The sequence below is a fragment of the Bombus vancouverensis genome, chromosome 1, assembly GCF_051014615.1.
Source record: "Bombus vancouverensis nearcticus chromosome 1, iyBomVanc1_principal, whole genome shotgun sequence".
NCBI lineage: Eukaryota > Metazoa > Arthropoda > Insecta > Hymenoptera > Apidae > Bombus > Bombus vancouverensis.
Genome location: NC_134911.1, coordinates 525,464 through 548,687, shown reverse-complemented (window position 1 = coordinate 548,687; position 23,224 = coordinate 525,464). Strand labels below are relative to the sequence as shown.

Below are 23,224 nucleotides of genomic sequence, written 5' to 3'. Positions count from 1 at the left end.
CAAAACAAGTGAATTATCCTTCCGTATATCCGCGGCCAAAGGGAAGGATGACGAGATATAGTCCACTCAAATCAGCCTCAAAGAAGGCCAAAATCAATTAAATTTTCTTATGCGATCTTATAGAAATCGTGTTCGGGGACAAAACCTATGTGTTTAGCACTCAAGATTTCTTGCATAAAATTTGTGAATATAAAATTTGTTAAAAAGTGTGCAAAGTTTCATCTTCAAATATTTAATATTTTGCAAAAAGCTATTTAACAACCAAAAATACAATGTTCGGAATTCGTACAGCAACTGGCGGGGGCTTTGTTTATTATCGAAAAGCTGTGCTATCATATACAACTAGAAACTAATCGATTTTTTAACTTTAAACTATTTAAAAATAGCACCAAAAATTATACATCATTTTACTTTTTTTACAAGTCTATTAACACTGATAGAACACGTTTAGATAACATAGAAGATTCATTTAGAGGATAACATTTGTGGTTAATATATATAGTATATATATAATACATAATAATAATATTTAATAACAAAGTAACAATTCCATTTTTTTAATGTTCGTTATAAAAGCATATGGAGGCAATGCTAATGATTATAACCAACAATAAATTAATGGCAGAAGTAATAAATTAAGCGTAAGCAACTAAAAATTTATGTATTCTGAAATCAATTTATTTTTAAATTATGCTACTGAATTAATAAATGTTTCAATGAAGTATGCTAAATTAAGCTGAAGATCCACTAAGGTTAATTTAAGCCAATCCAAGCTCAGCCCGTCCAAGCTGCACCACGTTGAATTACCATGGTTCTTGACACAGACCCTTTGTACATATCTATATCAAAAGGTTCGTCTCCGGTTTTACAATGTACAGCAGTGCACATGCGGTTCGGGAAAGCTCCTTGAAGGGCTGCTGCGAATTTATGAAGCGCCCGGCGCATCTGAGTCATGAGATGTGCCGAACATAGTACATTATAGTGAAAAAAACAAATAGATTTGGAGTTTTCCAATTGGTAGATCATGGGTCATAAATATGTAAATTGTTCGTTATTTACGATTAAAATTTGTTATCTATTATTCATTATGCGTGTACTCATTAAACTTTTCCTTTTAAAAATTAGAGTGTTAGGTGATTAAGGAATTACAAACTATTTTCTAGATAGATAGAAATACAAAGACAAAAAATACCGCTTCATGTCTTTCCTTGTCTTTTACATGACAAAATAAAGTACGGATACGTATGCAACGGTGATACGCAATGGTGGTACGCAATGATGATACGCAATGGTGATACGCAATAGTAATACGCAACGATCATACGTAACGATGATATGCAACGATCATACGTAACGATGATATGCAACGATCATACGTAACGATGATATGCAACAAATGGATATGCACCTTTTTAGCATCGTGCGGTTTCTTTGATGACGAACGAACACATTACACGAAATAAGAGATGGGATACCGTAGTTTTATTATCGACATCTCATAGCTCGATCACTTCGAGTCGCCGGCTACCTACTTTACATACGTTCGCTCAAATCTCATCACCGCCATTGCTTGTTAAACTCTGTAGTAATTACATTTGTATCAGTAAGATATCATCTATAATACATTACAACGATGTCCAATACACCTGAAGATTCGTTATATGCCCCTAAGTCCAATGATAACCCGACATATATATGAAACATCTGCCGCAAATAGCAAATGATAAATAATAGGATGTATCCTCTAAGATCAACTACCATTGTTTCAAACAAAAGTTACAAATGTTTCGAACAAAAATTAGTTAGTTTTCAGCTCAGTAGACATTTTGATATTAAACATTTTCAAAACTCCGTTATCGATAAAAAAAATCAGTTACCGTGATTTCTCTAAATGATTTATTTTGGATTTTATAGAGTTGTAGCTAACGTCAAGATGAAATCAACGACTTACTATACTGTGAACTCATTATTATTATGATGACTTTGAACGAGGTAGTTCATTATAACGCGTACTGCAAAAGAATAATATCGTTATTGCTGGATTTTGGAAATAAACTTATTAGTTTGACAGTCTTAATTAAATTACATATTTTCTGAATTCTGCATGTAATTTGACTGAAGTAAAGTAATTCTCCACGTTGTTTCTCGTGACTGCACTTAAATTTCTGAATTCAAGGTCATCTCAAGGCCATAGCATAGTAGGCAATCGCTAAATTCGTTAGCTATAACTTAGCTACAACTCTATCAAGTTCACAACATATAATGTCATTTAAAAAAAATGAAGATGACCTTGATTTCTTGTTAAATAAAATCCTATATACTACAGAGCTTACAGCATTCTCGTAACGTACACGAATCGATTGAAACCTAAGTAAAAATCAGTAAAATTATACATGTTATAAACATATATCTAATAAACACAAACATTGAGGCTAGACGCAATACCCTCCTCCTAGCATAGTGGGATAAAAATTGTTTTTTGTCCGTTCTTTATTTTCAGAACTAATATCTGTATCACATACCATTGCAAAAAAATTTAGAAAACCAACGACACATAATATATGCACTACGTCCATCAACGACTCTTTTCAAAGGTAATATTAATATCATAATATTCGATTTAACCGCAGAAGAACTCAATGTAAATTTAAAAAAATTACTCAAATTCGTGCGTATTCATCACCATTACAAAGAAAATACTAAAGAAATTCCATCACGTTTTGAACTAAAAAATAAAATAAAAAAAAATAAAAATACAAAATACACAGCACGCAAAGAGAATGGATGAATGTTAAATTTTATGCATATAAATCATGTATGCAAACGAATAATATGTGTACATTGCTCAGAATTATTAAAGAATTACTACTATGAAGGATAATAATAATATATAAAGATATATAATATATAAAGAATAATAATATATAAAAGAATAAAAAATAATAATATATAAAGAATAATAATATAAATGTAAATGAAAATTTATATTTTTGTGGATGCAATTAAAGCAGTGGAATCTAAGTAGAAAATTCTTTCGCTCATTAAATAATCTAACGAATAAATTACCTCGGATGTAATTTTATATATTTTTGTATATTATATGCATTATATATATTTTTGCATTTTCAAATTTTCCATAAATGCATAAACATCTACTGGAGATAAAGACCGACCTTAAAACGATTATTAAAAAACAACTGTATACATGGATTGGTTATAAAAATTAAAGACACGTGAAAAACGATCGTCTTATTATTCTGGATAGTGCAATTCTTCATATAATGTAAGTAAAGAATATAAACTTAATAAATGGGTGTTATGATTTAAAAAAAAATTGAGAAACGCTGCTTTAAACGATTCAACTTTCTTTGAACGTTTAATAAACATTTTTCCTTCATTTAAGAGGTAATCAATCAAATCTTTCTAAAAACAACGTATTTCGAAGAAACGTCAATAAACAGTATAATTTCTATACTGCAACGAAATTAATTCAGACGAACAATCAATCTTCGTCCAATCGGTAATACGTATGTATATGTTAATCGAGATGTGTTAATAGAAAGTTCTCGTTCAAGGATACAGTTGAAGACTAGAAAAGAAAGAAAGAAGAGAACGATTCGTACCTCGCCATGGAAAGTAAAATTTCCCACTTGTATGAACGGTATTAGCTTCAACTCGTACGAATCTGGCACCACAGATCTTGGTAATCGGACGTCCAATTTTTTCTTGTTATACGTGTCCTTATTAAACAGACCACGACCCTCGAATTCTGAATTACAGAAGTCACCGCATGGTTTAACGAGCTTTTCCTCAAGACATGGCGCAAGATGATAGACCAGAAGCCCGGTCACGACCAAAGATATAAAGACAGCAGCACCAAAAAGGAAAGCGCCGCAAGGAGAGACTGTGCAACCTCTTTTACGTCCAAACGTTGTTGTGTGTGCGTCCATCATCGCCAAAACCTCGCGGGACTGGGTCATATCACGTGTAAACCTGAAACGACGAAAAGAAAGTGATAATTTTGGTCTTGATAAGCATCCGATAATACTGTCGTATATAGTGGTACTATTTTTGGCAAAATTAAGGTTAATGTTAGAGAAGAAATCTAGAATTAAAATAAAATTTGAAGGTGAAAGATTATTCAATAATTCATTATTAATAAATATTAATAAATAATTAGTAATAAATGAATACGGATATTGAGAAATATTTAGAAAATATTAAATAATAATTTAAAAGCAGCATCTTTAACTTTATGTTAAAGTTATTATTGTGAACTAATTTATTGACAATCATAAAAGATATATTTAAAATTTTAAATGTGTCATTCTTGATTGGGGTTAGGCTACTATATGTAAACTTTCAATTTTTTTTTTTGTAACTAACAATTGGTTTCTGTAACTAACAATTGACATAGACGTAAAAATATTTTTTACTTTGTATACATATAATATACCAGACAAATAATGAATTAAAGATTTACTTTATTGCATTAGAATAGAAATTTACAGCAATTATATTTATTATTGGAAATAAGGGCGATCTCACCGACTTCATGACTTTGAAATATGTTATCAAGCTCAACATTCTGAACAACACCTCTTTCGACATATGTACATTACGACATGTGATTATAAGCTAAGAAAGCAGAATCGCCAATTAGTAATGTACACAACACCTGATAATTTTAAACTGTATCAAACTATATTAATTTATACATAATTAATTTATTATTGATTAGTATTCCTTGTTCTCTTATAAGGCAATATTGAAGCTAAATTCTACATTCGTTCATACAAGCTGTATTCTGTAAAGAATATTTTGAATGCATGTATAAAGAATATTAAGAAAGATTTTCGAAATATGTATTGTATTATACAATGAATATTCGGTGTCTCGAAAATATTCAGACTCTAGTATAATTTTAACTTCTATGTTCTATATCTGAAACAAATATAGACAAGACAACAGAAATGTTTAGCAACACATTGAATGTCAGCATTACATGAATGTCAGAAAGTAAAAAGCTTTTAATTTAAAATAAACCATTTATTAAATATTTAAAAAATTATTGAAATAAAGTGAATTTTCATATCCCAAAAATGTTCAGACACTTTATAAATTGAAAAACACTAAAACAACAGTTAAAAACACTAAAATGACAATTTTTGCTAAAAATTTTACCTGATACTCCTTTTGTTCAGTAACATCTTTTAAGCAGTTTAATGTGATGAAGATTATTTTTTGTTAGTAATCGACGCTATATTTTATTCCTCAATTACTCGAGTTTATCATTTTCCTTTACTGTTTATTATTGTCTTTTACTAATTCCCCAATGCAGTTCATTCCATAGGAATGATCATAATTATGTAAAGAAACTTGTTATCTTAATTTGATAACATAAATTTTCTAATATCACCCAATATCCTTGCAACTTGAAAATGCATATTCTTCATCGGTTTATCTTGTAATACTCGGGTAACATTACATAATTAATTAACAGATTTTTTATGTTTGATACATTTTAAATTAGCGAATTTTTTATTTCTGACATCTATAGACCGTATTGTAATATGTTATGTTATAATTTTTTAGAATATTTTATGTCAGTAGTCAAAAAAGGAAAACTATACTGATTTATTGTCGAAGTATTAGAACGTAAATGGAAAAAAATGAATTTTAAATTTGCGAGAATACCACAATACATTACAAATCAAAGATATTAAATTAAGTTAAGAAGTTTTTACAATATGACCGCCTCTACGGAATGGACAGAACTACAGGATTAGTAAGAAACAATAATAAACACTAAAGAAGAATGACAAATTCGTTTAACAGAAGAATAACATACAGCATTGATTACTAACAAAAAATAATCTTCTACATATTAAACTAGTTAAAACATCTCTTTTTGAGGATAAGCAAAAGGGGCATCGAATAAATTATTAAACCTTTATATAAAATTGCCAGTTCAGTTTTTTAGTATTTAATAACATTAATTTATAAAATGCTCGAACATTTTCGAGACACGAAAATTCGCTTCTTCTTTCAACATTTCTTTTAATATTTGAATAACGATTTATTTTAAGGCAAAAGCTTTTTGTTTTCTGACATCTATACAGTATATTTCAATATACTACATCTTTGTTGTTTTATCTGTATTTATTTTAGATATAGAACACAGAGTTAAAGTTATGCTAATAATCGGAATATTCTCGAGTATTATTAGTAGTTGAATATTTTTATGATATAACTAATTTTTCTTCCTTCAAAATATTTAAAAACTATTTGACAGTATTATCCAAAAGTCTTAAGGCATTTACGATAATAACCTTATAATGGCAACTAATCTATATCTTTAAGAAATATTTTCATATGATGTTATACATGTAGACAGTAGATATGAATATTTAGATATTCCCTTTATGGTATTATGTGTCTGTAGTTTTATCTGGTTCAAAATTTTGTTAGATAGTAAATAAACTCCTAATTAAACATAAGATTTATTATAGAATGTGCTATGAGAAGAAAGGAAGTTCACATTAAGAATAAATTACTTGAATCACTAATAAAGGGATGACACAGATATAATAAGTTTATTGAAACATTATTTAACAGGATCCTTCAAAAGGATTTGATGTCTAGCGAATAAAAGCATATTGCACAAAATATTAATCATTTCAATGATTATAAAAATGACTGTCTTAAACCATTATACATATATGTAGATATATCGGTTCTGATTGAAATAATTATGAGAACCGAACAAATATTATAACTTTTATGGATATAAGGGTTCTCGCTCATATCGATTTTGTTTTCGGTTCTTTGGTACCGATATTGCGTAAATTTCATATCGGTTATGTAACTGTCATTTTTCGGTTCTGCATCAGTTACGGCCCAGTTCTATAAGGTCATATAGTAGATATCAGCATTCTAATGCCGGTTCGATTTCGGTTCTTATTGATTCATTTATTGATTTTGCGAAAACATTGATATGTATTAAATACATATTACAAGTGTGGTATTACGTATCTTAAGATTGAAATTAAAAAATTTATTTCTATAAATTAGGAATTTTAATTGTAGTGGGGTCTCATAATTAATATATCGTTCATTATTTTTGCAATTATTTTCGAACGATATGCAGATAAAATAAATTCCCATCCCAAAAATTTATTTCGGCTTTCGGTACTACGTACGAAGTGTAAAGAAAGTAAGTATAAAGGAATCGTAGCGTTATTCCACATTGTACACTTTCGGATTGGAGGAATTTTGAAAAAGAAGTTACTGTGGCAACGACATTAACCTTGATTATTGCAACGCATTCTACTCATTACGAGGAATAGAAATTTAGAATGTCGGAAATTACCCCTTCTCTCGGAAAAACATGGTAAAATTTTAATGATTCTCAAATTAACTTTATTCGGAACAAATATATACAGGGTCATTGGTAACTGGTGGTACAAGCGGAAAGGGGGCGATTCTACGCGAAAAAAGAGGTCGAAAATATAGAATAAAAATTTTTCGTCTGAGGCTTTGTTTTCGAGAAAATCGACTTTGAATTTTCGCTCGGTACGCCTGCACTTTATCACGTCTCGTTATAACGGATCTCACTGTAGATCGTTATCTCGATGGAAAAATTTAAAAAAAAATTTTTATTCTATATTTTCAATTTCTTTTTTCACGTAGAATCACCCCCTTTCCGCTTGTATCACCAGTTACCAATGACCCTGTATATTTGTACTTATATTTACATTTACTCTTAGTAAGTGAAATAAAGTGATTCGCTACTCATGGGTCACATCATTCTTTAGATCACTGAACTTCCTTCTTTATGGAATAAGATACATCCTTCATGATTCGGTTCTATCTGTTCGATAGTAATGCCAAGTCGAGTATACTTTCTATTGCCTACGATACAAAATAAATATTTGCAAAATCAAACAGATTTTTGATATTTTATTGTGTTTTACTTAACTACGATTCCGAATACCTATCAGAATCATCATTGGCGGAAAAGAAACCGGAGTGGAATACATCGAATTAAACGTCGTTTTTATTATTGAAAGTGAAGAATTACACATAATTTTGGGGATAAGCTTGAGCGAGAAAAAGAAAAAGAAAAGGACAAAAAAAGGAATATGTGCAATACATAATGAGAGATTTGGAATATTAACCTGTATTAATAGATGCTACTTTTTTTACACGTCACTGGCAATAAAACCAGTATAAAGAATTTAAGCCAGCTGAAACTTTAACATTTTTTTTTTTTTTAAAGGAAGTGTCATTTACGCCTCATGGTTTCTTTCAGAATTTTGTTTCTTATGATGCGTAGAATACGTTGCAATAATATAAAATTTTGATCCTGAACTTCAAGGTTAAGGTCATTTCTCCACTAGCTTTTTTATAAATCTTTATCTTTTATACCCTGTACATATATCGATTTCGGTTTCGGTACTCATCTATTTCGGTATAGATTTGTCACCGTAATAGCGTAATGCACAAGCTTAGAGGTATCGGAATTTAAAGTCATCCCGTTCTCGATTTCGATGCTTTTCAAATATGTTGCAGAAATCAACATTTTGAAGATCTTCTTCCTACACATGTTATCCCGAGACTCTCTTAGGTTCCGACATATCCGCAAATAATCGTCGGTACTACTACAGTTAATCCTGCTCATACCTATTTATGTCTATTTTTGATACAGCGACAAGCATAGTCGCCTCGCTCAATCTTCATTTATATAAATACAAACAAAAGAATGGGGTTAGGTCCCTTGCGACTAGTCCTACAAATTCCATCCGAATACTTTAATATCAAACATTTGTTTTCAATATTAATAGTTTTTTGTCATAAATAGGATAATAATTTCTTTTGTAAGGAATTCCATGACAGATTGATTGACGTGTTAAAAAATGTGCGGTTCTATTAAAAAGGATAAGGTTGACCTTTATACAATTCTTGAACAATTCTCACAACACATTCACAGAGATTCAAGTGACACGAGATTTACGAGGCATGTTAGAAACTTTGGTATCGCGCGCGACACCGAACAAAGGTCAGCTTCATTTTTTTATTGGCTTTATATTAAAATGTCCTCAATGAGGACTCCTCACATTCTAGCAGCAAAACGACATTCAGCCGCGCGCGACTGTTGTGCACGCGGGTACAGCACGATATACTCCATATACTTTGTAGTTGTGCGCGACCACTGTCGCGGTGAATCGCGCCTTGACTTTTGTAGTCGCGGTAGTGCGAATGGGAATTATGCTATATACGATAATGGATTTTCTAATCGCACAACTGTGAGTCGCGTGCGATTGTAAATTGAAAAGAGGCTTAAAGAGAAAAGAGGTTAGATGTTTTTTGTCCGACCGCCGTAAGGTAAAAACCTGGGGAAATAGTGTATTCCTCTCCTAGTGGGGAAGTAGTTGTTCAAAATGTTGCTTTCTTCAACATGACTACTAAATAATTACCAACATCCGTTTTATTTGACTCTTCATAGAAAACATAGCTGGAATTTAGAATTTTAATACTATCCTATCACTAATTCTAAAATAATAAATAGTAGATGGTTATCATTATATTACAATTTAATTTTGAATGTAAATCTTAAAGTATTTAATGCTCATACTTGTAATATTTAATACATATGTATTAACAATTTCCCAAAATGAATAAGAGTGAAGGTCAGTAAGAATCGAAATCAAATTGATACATGTAAGAATACATATATCATGTATGTACGTATTATAGATTATACAATACTGCATCGTAACCAGTACAAAGCCGAAAAATAATAGTTACAGAGATATGGAACCGATATAATATCGATCTTCAAGAACTGAAACTGATGTGCGCGAGAACCGTTATATTCAGAACAGTTATAACATCTTTTCGGTTCTTTTAACTGTTTCAAGAACTGAAACCGGTATCATAACTGTTTTAATTAAACTAACTTTTTATAATAATTTTTTTGGCAAACTATGCATAATGTTTGAATTAAGTATTTAAAAAGCAACAACAAATATAAATAACTATCATCTATCTTAATATTCATTTATAAAAACAGAACATTTCCGTTTGATAGATGACCTGAAACTTTTGACATGGAATATTAATTATTTCTAGGTAATTAATACTTATTAAGTGAATTACTAATAATTTTTTAATTAAATACTTTTTAGGACTATCTGATATAAAGTAACATAAAGTAATACTTAATACTTATTAATAGAAACAAACCACAGATGCACTTCCAGTTAATAAGTGGCTAAAACTTCTGCATAGTATTGTATATAAACTTTTTAAACACTTGTATATAAACTTTTTATTTTTAAAAATTTAGAACGTTTAAACACTCATTGTTTGTCATCGAAGAAACGTGTCATTTGTTCGTAAATAATATTGATTTCAACCTGTTTATTCAAGAATTCAGTCACACGTTTTTTTCATCCTCACCGGCACGGCGCGGCGTTCCATCCTTCAGACCTACCTATATGTACACACTGTAATTAGCATCTGTGACGAAATACACGAAGGCTGTCATTGGAGCATTGTCCCGGAGAAACTTCCTCTCCGGCGTAAACAGGGTGAAGGCAAGCGATCATTAAAAGTAATTTCACGTTCAGAATAAACACGTCAAGGAAACGCGAGTTGCCTTTAAACGGACGGAAAAGTCTTTCTAATTGGCCGTCGCCGTCGCCTCTTATTGCTAACGGATCAGTTAATAGCAACTGCAACTTCTGTGAGATCGATTTATGGGAATATCGATTGATTCGGTCAATGTAAGCAATTACGACTTCATACTATCACTGTTATGATAAAATTCTGTTGTGTGAACTACTTATTCTACCATTACTACTGAACAGTCTGCTATTTGGATTTTGTTGACCGAGGTTGCGTTATTCAATCGTGTGATTTAAAAATATATATGGATAATTGCGTTATAATATTGCTACTTTAAAAGCGTAAATGCTTGGACTTAAGTTGCAATACATGTATACATACGTATGTAAATATATTATTATTATGTTCGAATATTTTCATCAAAATATTTTGGTGACATAATAAAGAGTTATTCTTCCATTACTCTATTATTATTTAAACAAGTATATGTAATAAATAAAGAATTTTTGCATTCTTGTTATCTTCGTTGTAAATATATCCCTGCATAACATAATATATTTCTCTTCTCTTCACTTATATGTATATTTATTTAAAATGGCTTAAATTATATAGGTTTCTGAACATTTTTGCGACAGATTGTAACTTTCACGCCATGTGATACCGATAAACTAACATTAATCGTAAAAAAGTATCACAATATATGTATAGTTACTCCTATTAATATTCGGAAATCTTTTAGAACAAAATTATCTTTTTAAAATTGGATCAAGCGACTTAATTTCTCTCTACTCTTTTTCTTTTTGAGAAGTTAGTTACCAGATGACGTACAAAAATGTTGAAAAAAATGTAACTGGTTGAAATTGTGAACAGAAAAAGAAAGTCACTTTCTACAACTTTTTTTATTTCAGTTTATAACAAAAGCTTAAACAATATATTGTGGAGATTCATGCCAGTTATATATATGCTGAAAATTTTATCGAAATCAGTTAACGTATAGCTGTTATAGATTATAAACGATTCAGAATAATGAAAACTGCATTTGTTCAAGACTATCAGTTTATAACTGTAATAAAATAAAGAATGTAAAGATCTAAGCTGTAAAGATTTCTACATTTTTGAATACATGTCGCTTGTTTCCGCATCAAACATATATATGTTTATAACTGCCATAAATCTTCAAAATGTGTTGCTTAACTTTTTATTACAGGCCTAGATAAAAAGTTGTAAAAAGCGCCCTCTACTTTCTTCTTCTCGATTTCGATCGATTGCAATTTTTTCAAAATTTTTTTATACGTCATGGAATAAATTGATCTATCTAGTTTCTAAAAAAATGTTGTCGTTTAGATCTATCACAAAAAAGTTATTCTGTTTTAAAGTGTGTGCGAATATTAATGGTAGTAACTATATATAATATACATATAATGAATATAAATATTATAGAATTAGAAGACTTAAAAGTTATCTTATTGTAGTATATTAGTAGAAAACAATGCAGAAATATAACATCATAATGCACAATCAAAATAAAGAATGAGGTTAATACATTGTTAATTACAATAACTAATATTTGATTAAAATTAATTTTAACTAATAATAAATCGACTACAGGCAGTACGGTTAAATGCTTTGACAACTAAAAGAAAGATATGATATACAAAAATTGTTCATAAATGTTTCACTTAATTGTTTCATTTAATTATTAAAAATATATTATAGTGCAGTTAAGTATAATATATTATAATAAATAGATTTCAATACATGAGCATCAAGCAATATAAGGTAACGAAATAAATGAATAAAAAATTGAATGATAGTATGTACGAGGAAATTAGTTAAAAAAATGTTCTTCATGAATTATTTTATTATATATATTTTATTATATTTTATTATATGTATATTATTATATGTGCTTTTCTGAAATGTTTAAAATTAATAATAAGGGCAAAAATTCTATCCTAATTTTGGTTTACTGTTTCCAATGTTTACAGTTTCTTGTTAATATTTTTGGATTTTCTTAACATCTAACATAGATTACAGTGTCACTAAATGATATAATGATAAACATAATATACTTTGGGTTTCCTTTGTTATGTTTGGGGTATAAATAGGGTAACCTTCAAATTATTCAAATTACATACATATTACCTTCAAATTACATACATATTTCAATACAAAGAGAAATTAAGCAATTTAGTAAAAGTACTTGTTGAATAATATTATTTCATTATTATGATATCGTTGAAGTAAAATAGAATGTTATTAATAAAGAATATTTATTAGGACACATTACAAAAATTATACTTTTAAATTATACGCGAAGATATTTCATATAATGATTATAAAAGCATAATGAATATTGTATAAAATTATTGTATTTTTAAAAATAAAAAAAAACAGAATCAGTCTAACAAGCTACATTATTCTCTTTTTGAATAAATTTGATAAAAATTAAAGAAAAACTCTGTAGGTATTACTTTTACTTAATAAATTATGCAGTATAGACGAAAAGTATAGTTTGCTTCTATTATAACTAAATATATGAAAAATTCCGAAAAAGTAACAGAAATAAATAGTTTTCAGGAACCTGTTTCGAAGATATTACAAAAATATTAATTACTTTTATTGATTAAAAGATTATGTCAAGATGAAGTTCATTAGTATTGAGATACCTGTACCTGAAAACGAGTAGTTCAAAGGTATTTCAACTTTAATTTTGTAAAACTTATCGTATGAAAGACAAGGGAAGGCGCAAGACAATATTCTTGATTTATATTGTCCTTTTTTTTATACATCAGATTTGTAAAGATTAAAGTTAAAATATCTTCTAAACAATGTATTTTAGGATGCAAAGAAGTACTGTAATACTTTTGAAACTAAAAAAGCGGATCGATTGGTGTATAAAAAGAATATGTATTTCTGTCTAAAGGAAAACCGTTGAAAACTTGAAAAATAATGATTTTGTGGAAAAACTCACGAATCTCGATGTTCATCATTTTAAACCAAACAGCTTTGTCCTGATTTGTAGTTTGTACACACCGTGACAAAAAAGTAGCACAAGTTTCTGCAAATTTTACGTAATAAATGCATCCAATTTTGATGCTCAATAATTTTCGATGTATAATACAGTCTATTACTACAAAAGTTGAACAATAAAGTCTCATTTAACTATATAGGCATATATAAAGTAAAGAAAAAGATAGGCATATATCTGAAAAGTTGTGACAATATGTTGCACATTACATACATACATTTATAGTAATATATGTATATATATGTATGTATATAATGTTACGCTACTATATATATATAGTCTCGTGTATGACAGTTTATCTTATTGTTGGAACAGAATTTGATACTTTTCTTAAATTGGCACGTTTATAATGCCAGTTTATTGCTCCCAGTCAATTTATACTTTATTTTGTATTATTTCCTTTTGAGTATTGGAGTAAATTTTGAATTATTTGTCATTTCCTTCGTAAAATACATAAAATGTTTAAAGCAGAATATCTTATTTTTGTAATGTTAGAATTCTTCCTATTTCACCCATGATTAAGGGGTTTCCACACAGTGTGCTAAGAACTTGATAAAATAACATGATAAATGCACACGATAAATGGGAATAACAAATAGAAGATGTGCAATAATGCTTGACTTAATCACATTGATAATTTAATTTAGCAGAAAGAAATTTACAAAGCATGCATTTCATTGCATTGATTTTCAGTCTTTTTGAAATATATTTAAGTTACAAGATCTCTTCTACATTCCTACTTGTTATAGTAATAGATTGCAGCATATAATAAAAATCTTTGAATATCGAAAATAAATATATTTAATCTGCACAGATAGTAAGAACATTAAATTTTTAGGGTGTGCTATCAGCAAAAGTAACTGAAATATTAAAGAATCCAAGGTACACAAAACATCACGTTTATATGTATAGTGAATATACAAATACACATAATACACCGTATATAGTAAAAAGAGCCCAATCTTAATAATGCAATTATTTCGTTGCTTTCATTTTTCTTACAATATTAATAAAAGTTATATCACAACTATGATAGTAACAATTGAGCTTATTCACGCAGATACAAACATAGACTGCCGTAATGTTTTCTCATACCAAACACACCAGCAAATGCCTATATGTCAATTACTATGTACGAAATCTTAGCAAGAATTCTATACCGTGTCAAATGTCGCAACAACGATTATACCATTAATTCAAAATGTTCACTTGTAATGTTACTAATATAACATTTTATGCTGCTTAAAAATGTCCTAAATAATTATAAAATAATGACGAGACATTTACCCATATAGATTGGGGGATTATCAAGTAGAAAAGATGATTAAAATTTTAAATTACTTTTCAAAATTATATTTTTTCTATTTTTGTCTATAATGCTTATGCACAACGTTTCTATTCCAAATTATATTTATAAATTGTAATGTAGAATTTCATTTAGGAAAGGTGTCAAAGAACACTTCTTCCCAAATAAAATTACATTCAAGTACTATCGCCTAAACACAAAACGATTCATATAATTTTCACTTATTTCCAACAAATAAATCGATATAATTCAAACAAAAAAATTTTGTCTCATGATACAATACATGATAAATTCCTCAAATAATGTTTGTTCGTGAAAGAATTTTTAACTTTTACAACTTAATTTACTTCAACTCGCTTCAGTAACAAGAAGAATTTTTTACTTAAACTAAACCAGATAGTTCACAATGCACGACAAAAGCTTCACACAACTAAAAATATACCATATATTACTTTTATATACTATTATATATCTGCCTTATATTAAATCCACAAATCACGGTTATCTCACATTCTAGATTATAGATTTACAATAACTGACACATAATGTTTCATTTCAAAATTTACCTACCATGAACAGTAAACAGAACGATGCCTAGATTACTGAAGAGCCTGTAAATCACGTGAAATTACTCCGCAGTGATCGAAACTAATTGAAAGTTAAAATGGATACACGAGAGAAACGAATACACACGACCTTATATCACACGAAACAGCGTTCAGCGCGACAAAACTTTGAACATTAGTTTCCGACGAGGCATGCCAATTAACGACGATCATAAAGGTAGACCAGGAGAAACCGACGACGCGTCGAGAACCTGCCGCTCAACTCGATGGTTTGCGCGAGACTGTCGCGGACTGGTGCGCATTCCAGCTTCGTAACTTCCTCGGTCCTCTCTCCTTGCCATCGACGCTTCCTGCTTGGCCCGATCGATTACTCGTCGATCGCTGAATCACCTTAACCTCACATCCTCCCACCTGCATACGGTCCTTCGGATCACACGAAACCGTACAGTCGTTGTCCGTCGGATACATGAACGAGATGTCGCGCGTTTTATGATTCATCTACGAAACAATAAAATTCTATTTATCTGAACTGATTGGGATTGAACAGTTCGTATACCGAGAATTCGCTGACTCTTTGAAATTATCTACAGTCAAATAATACCATAATAATACCATGGAATAGTTTGTGTTCAAATATAATGACACGAAGAGATTTAAATATTTATCACATAAAATTTATAGAAATATATAGTGGCATGATACATACAAATATGTATTAAAATATGTATTAAAATATGTATAAATATACTATTATATGTGAATAAATATATATATTTATTCGTTATGTACAAATATATAATAATAGGAGTTCTTGTTCGGATATAGTAGGTATGCACAAAGATATTTGAACTCTTATTACACGAAAGATTTACAAAAATATCACGTGTGTTATCTAAAATCTTCTTTGATTTTTTGAACGTAAATTAATGTAATTTATTTTATGAATTTAATAAAAAATTGATAAAATAAAAAAAGCATATGGGAAATGTGGATAGATTGTGAATATGTTTGTTACGACTGTGGAATTATATCACACCTGTAACTACTGCTAGTAAGTTTTAAGACATGCAATTTATATTTATAATAAGATGATAGTTTCTATGCTATGATTATATTATGTGATTAGATCGTAAAAGAAAATAATTTTATTTATCTACTTGTTTTTGAATTTTATGTAGTGAAAGTAAATTGGAATACCTCTAGTCCAAATTACTTACGTCGTAACAAGATCATTACTTTATGTCATTTTTCAATTAGACCAAAGTTTCAGATACTTTTTGTTTTTCACTATTAGTAAGAGTTTGAAATATAAGAGTTTATTAAAATTACGCAATTTTATTTGTTACCATCTTCTGCTATAGTTTTTTATACGTCTTAAACAAAGTTATATTCTAAATATATTGTACTTTCTCTACTAAAGATGATCCCGTGAATTATTAGAGTGAAATATTAAAGCTTATTACACTAAGGCCTATACTGGATGATTAACTATTAAATACATTTGTCATTTCTACGAAGTATTTGTTTGCAATAAATATCTTGTACCTTCTATGTACATTTTCGCATTAATTTCAGGTAATAATTTATAGGTATTCAAATCCTTTCATAAGCTACTGTAAATGGTTCCAATTACAGAAAATAGAGCAGTTGTATGTATTTCTTTGTTCGTGATGTGTTTTACATACAGAGACATTTTTTAGAAGTTTTAATTACATGAAAACCATTCTGTTTAGTTTTGGCTGCTACATGAACGGAAGTATTTGTATAATATCGTTGAATTGTTTGCAAAGGCCAATGATCCATTTTTTAAATAATCTGACCAATGTCTTAACTAAAAATTTAGTATAAAAATGAAATCCAACAAGGTACATCAACTCCAAAATACTCAAATTCATCATATAACTAAAATGTATATTAATTTAATATTCTTCTATTTCTCTAATCTTTAATTTGTATAATTCTTCTAATTCTCTAATTTGTATCTCTCTAATTTTCGTATACGATATTTTATTCAACTAATAGGAACTCACATTTAAATATATGTATTCAATTGACAAGAAATTGGATAATTAAGCACTAACTAAAATTTCGCTGCAATAGATAAATCCAAATAAATAGAATTTTACTGTACATATAGTTTGTTTCATACATTGAAAATATTTGATGAATCAGATGGTGTTACAAGATTCGGTATTCATGAGTTGAAGACACAATTATATTGGGTTGAGTCATAAGTAGTTATGAATGCAAAAAATTGAGATTTCCTGGAAATTTTGATCATCTTAACTTATCCATTATGACCTTTTCGTTTATGTTATATCTAAGAATAAAAGTGTCTGAAATTATACGATTAAATATTATTATATAAAAGTATATAACACTGATCAGGAACATCCTTAATCAATTGATGTTTATGTATATTAAAAGATTATCCTGAAAATCACATACATCGTATTTTGAAGGAATTGTTTAATAAACATAGAAACAAAATTAATGTAGTTCTGGTTCAAAACGGTAAAAGAATCTTCTTGGATTTATAATATACATTGTTTGCGAACACATAGTAAAAATGAACAACCATAATATTTATGCATATATGAATAAAATCACATTGAAGATGTAAGAGATGTAAATATTTTTAAGGAAAGAACTTGTACACTTTATTTTATCGGCTTGTCTGTAATATGCTTAAAATGTTATACCAAATTAAAGATGATGTACTATAAAATATATTTAATATTTGGTAAGTTTGTAACTTTGGGTAAAAGGAGTACAAAATAACATAAAGTTGCCAATGTGCAGAAGTTTTAAGAAGTTAATTATTCTTGCTAACTGTGTCATTATTATACAGGGTGTTCGGCTACAGGTGTAAAAAAATTTAAGGGGTGATTCTTGAAGCTAAAATAAGATGAAAATTAAGAATAAAATAATTGTGTTTTTGGTTTTATTTTTCCCAGTTATATACAATTAAAAATTAGCGGAAATACCCCTGTGCGCGAGCAAACATCCTTACAAGAACGAAAGTAGGTGAATCTAGGCACAAGGGTCCTCAAATCGAAAGATACATGATCAGCAGCTTACCTCGTATAAGTCGTAGGGAACAAGATTATGACGTTCGAAAATGTAACTCGTTATGCTTACTCATTACAATCCATAACAATATATCGAAATCCGCCTCTATTTTCGAGAGGATTAATTAAATTTTAGAGAGGATTAACATTTCCTCTCCATTTGTCTCCATAAATAAGTAATAAATAACAGCACATATAAACAATGTTTGTACAAATTTCATATACGCACAACAAGAACAAAGATCACACACGCACCGCGAAGGTTCAGACTGTTCTTAGAAAAAGTGTAACGAAAATAGGAATCGTTTTATATTACAATAAATGTTCAATATAGCCTTTATTTTCTTGCAAACAAAGTATATAGTACGCACAATGCATAGAACACGCATTGTACATACTACACACCCAATCAGTACACACTCTAGTACACACTCGCGTTGAAACTAAATAAAAAGCGATTTAAAAAATAACAAAATGAAGGAAATAAAAAAGTTAAAAGAACTAAAAATAAAAAAAGTCCAAAAGAGTCTAAAACTGAATAACTTAAAGCTATACTAAATCTACAATTAACTCCAAGTTTATATTTATACAATTCTCGCAATGTTTCTGTTTGGCCGCTGAAATTATTCTGTCCTTCCATAACTGTTTCAGCCAGTCATGATACCTGAGTGGTTCCTTTTTAAGGCATAGTTAAGTATGCCTATTGCGAAAACGAACAGGCTATTCACCAAATGTGTTTAAAAATGCTAAGAACTGCCTTGCAAGGATAACAGCATTTTAGCAATGAAAGCGAAATCTTAAAGGAGCTGTTCAACGCAGTAAATATAATTTTGCATTTGGTTGTACATTAATTTGTACTATTACACATTACTCTATAAAACGACACCTTTGTAAATTGTGTGAAAAATGTATGTGGTCCACAGAAGACAGTGCTCGACCACATTTAGTAGCATCTCAAGAATACTTGATGCTATGCGACTTTTCTGTGAATAACCCCAGACGGAACGATCGCGGTGCATGTATGAAATTTGTATAAATATTGTTTATATGTGCTATTATTTATTATTTATTTATGGAAACAAAGGATTAGAGGAAACTTCTCTAATAAGTTAATCTTCTCTAAAATTTAATTAATTCCTCTCGAAAATAGAGGCAGCTTTCGATATACTGTTATGAATTATAATGACTAAACCTAACAAGTTACATTTTCGGACATCATAATCTTCTTCTCCACAACTTATATCATTCGATTTGAGGATCCCTGTGCACTCCGCTGCTTAGGCTGGCCTCCTTTCATTCATGTAAGGAGGTTTATTGGCGTACAGGGATATTTCGGCTAATTTTTAATTGTCAAAAACTAAAAGATAAAGCCGAACACGTAACTTCCTTAGTTCAGAGTAGTTAATTCCTCAGTTCTGTGTGATTAGTTCCTCAGTTCTTGGTGATTAATTCCTTGGTTCTTGGCGATCAGTTCCCCAATTCTTGGCAAGTAATTTCTTTGTTCATAGCGATTAATTCTCAATTCCTATAGCTCTTAATTTCTCAGTTCCTTTCCCTTTCAATTCTTTAGTTCCTTAGCTTTTCAGCTCTTAGTTCCTTTAGCTCTTAGTTTTTTACTCTCAGTTTTTAAGTTCTTTAATCCTTTAGTTCTTTAGCTTTTAGTTCTTTGTTTCGTTAGTTCCCAGTTCCTGTTAATCTTGTTAATCGACGTGTTTGTATTTGTCAATTTGTAAATTATTGAAAATCAGTCAAATTAAAATCTTGTAATTAATAAGAGTGAAAACGTATTGCGAACGATTGTAACTTCGAGTATTCGAAATCTCAACGACAATTCTGTCAATATCCAATTAGAATACGAATAAACATTTTTTGTGAAGAATATTTGTCTAATAATATAATAGGATTAAGCGAATATTTATTTTCACCAACTTTAATTCTCTTCCGTGCCAGTAGTCCTGCGCGTAGCAGGTTAACCGAAACGTGGAGTTTAATTGCCAATCGCATTAAACAACAGACAACACTACAATTTAATCTGAATTCAAAAATTAACGGCAACACAACCAAAACGAGCCAAACAAAAACGTAACAGGGTAAATATTTTTATTCTTAAGTTTTAAGTTTCATCTCATTTTAGCTTCAAGAATTACCCCTTAAATTGTATACCTACACCTTGTATTTACCAAACATCCTGTATTATAAAAGACCTTGAATTTAAACTTAAATTTATAACTAAATACATAACTGAGTAATTAATTCACTAGTCCACTATTTCAAATCGATTAATGGTTTTTAGTGAATTTTTTACTTTACATATGCATAATTGAATATGTTCTTTATTGGGAATCATTTTACCTAAACACGTATACGATCGCGAATAACCAATTTCACACAATACGTGACATTCTCACCAGTTTCCGATATCGCATTCTGTGTGCTGATGGTATCCATGAGTTATAATGCTTTAAACATTCTTCGGGACGTGCAACTAGTTGAAACGAAATGTCATAAACTTGTAACAGTTGACAGAATATTCGACGCACAAATATTTTGACATTTAGCATGTGCGGATTAGATTCAAATAACCAACCCGTGCACCAAACCGCTGTTAGATTAGATTCTGGGTGGAGAACTGTTTTCATGAACTCCTTCTACAACCACTCTGTCACGTGACGCTAGGCGACTTACAATTACAATTAAGTTTTGAGATATCGAAAAGAGAACTTCGCATGCAATACATTCCACTGAAGAATGCGCTTACGAAGAACATTACCGCTTGAACACACGTAGGAAGGCCAGGACTGCCCGATACATTATTAGACTGTCATTAAAGGAACAGCTAGAGCACATGACGAATCACATAACACATTTAAGCTTTAAAGAGACTTGATTGCATTAAGTTGCTTTTCAAGGCATAAACGATATCTCGCACTGCAACACAAACATACAATATAAATAATTAATATGTTTAGCTTAAATTTTAAATAAATGTAGCGTGATGCGCCTACGAACATTTGTAGCCTTTTGTAAATGGTGTAGTATAGTTACTGCACCATTTACTGCAGTATACTTGTTTTCCTTTCTTTATTTATAAAGCTTTTTTCTGAGCGCTAGTTATGTTGCCCATTAGATATCACTAGGGCATCAACGATATGATAAGAAAAGAATTTAGACTAAACGAAGAATGATCGCGACATATGCTGTAGCAATATTAAATTTTATTTAAACAAAAACTTAACAAAGGTATGATACACGGTACGAAACTTGGTTTAGACTTATGATTACGATAAGCAGGGCGCGGCCATGTGTCGGGTCAAGCATGAGCACGTACTTGAAACGGATTAAACCGTGACGCGAAATCGCGATGGGGACCGCACATGAACCGAGCGCGGAATGTGATACGAAAAGCAGTGGTGAGACGAGCGCGACTCACCATGCCGATTGTTAAATTGGAGTTGACAAAACGTAGCAAAGGCGACGCACGTACTTGGTATTCTTCTGAATTTTCCGAGCCTTCGATGATTAAGTGATTAATTGACACAAGCCGAGCGTGGCTCGCCAGTTTATATGCCTGCGTGCTCTTCTTCCGTTGGTTCCTTTGAATCTTTCGGAACACGCAGGGGTCTGTAGAGGACTTGTGTAGAGGATGTTTGATCGTGAGATTTATTAAACAAGATTGCTCGTTGTTGAAACCGTCAAATATATTTAAAATAAGTGAATAAATTAGTATACAGACAATATTCGCTGAGACGTTCGTACAGTGTATAAGTCGCAAAATAAGATCGCTGATAAATACTCGATAGATACTCGTAGATGCTGATCGATAACTGTTAGATAACTGGTTGATAACTGCATGATAATTCCTGGATAACTGAACTCTTTTCGATTGCGTCCGTTTATTTATAATGGTCGGGGGAGAGTCGAAAAATTCAAATTCGTCTTTGTTCGACAGTTGCACATAGCGGCGACATTGTTTTGCCCGGAGTTTATTTATTATTACATTACGTGTATCCGAACGATCTTGATAGTCCGAGGCAACACAACAACATGATTTGAATTGTCCTCTACTTACGTGCCGCTACAGGTCTAAACAGTTTGAATGATTAAGATACAAAAAAAGTCAACGGCAGACGTGAAGCGTAAACAATGGCCGCTCGCCGATGTTCGCTATGATAAGGTGATAGTCGAAGAGCTATGGCCGGAGTTTGCCGATCGGGCCACGGTACCGGTGCCAACAATGTCGGAAACTGCTGAACGAAGCTGTCGATTTCTAGATGTTAGAAAAACAAATGCGACGAGCGAAACGATCGGGCCATAAGAAACGAGGCAAAAACTGTGATAAGGTTTTTACTACCGAAACCTTCTAAGGATAGAACGGTTTAACTTTTCTTGTTCTTAAACAGTTCTTAATCCACTTGAGACCTATGAAAATAGAGTTTATATTTTTGGTTTGTATCGATTTTTTGGTTTTACATGTATAAGACAGGAAAAACTGTTAAAAATTTGTTATGTGTAGGCTAAAGGTCAATGTATTATTGACAGTGGAAGACAGGAGATATTTTGTTTGCTACTGCGAGGTAATTTTTTATTAATTGTACGATGCAGTTCATTCCAGGAATGA

At 30.3% G+C, this 23,224-nt stretch overlaps 1 protein-coding gene across 2 annotated transcripts in view; it reads right to left on the bottom strand.

Annotated features, from left to right (window-relative positions):
* Positions 1–15,806, bottom strand: part of superdeath (Suppressor of ER stress-induced death) — a 50,730-nt gene extending 34,924 nt beyond the window's left edge. The window contains exons 1-3 of one of the 2 annotated variants that reach the window (XM_076618363.1): positions 15,540–15,806; positions 13,607–13,693; positions 3,624–3,993 (exon numbers count right to left, since the gene is read on the bottom strand). In XM_076618363.1, coding sequence (XP_076474478.1) covers positions 3,624–3,980 — 357 coding nt within the window. In that variant the 5' untranslated portion in view covers positions 3,981–3,993; positions 13,607–13,693; positions 15,540–15,806. The remainder of the gene's footprint in view (positions 1–3,623; positions 3,994–13,606; positions 13,694–15,539) is intronic. The other variant, XM_033343821.2, reaches the window with a different exon arrangement.
* Positions 15,807–23,224: the final 7,418 nt, after the last annotated feature.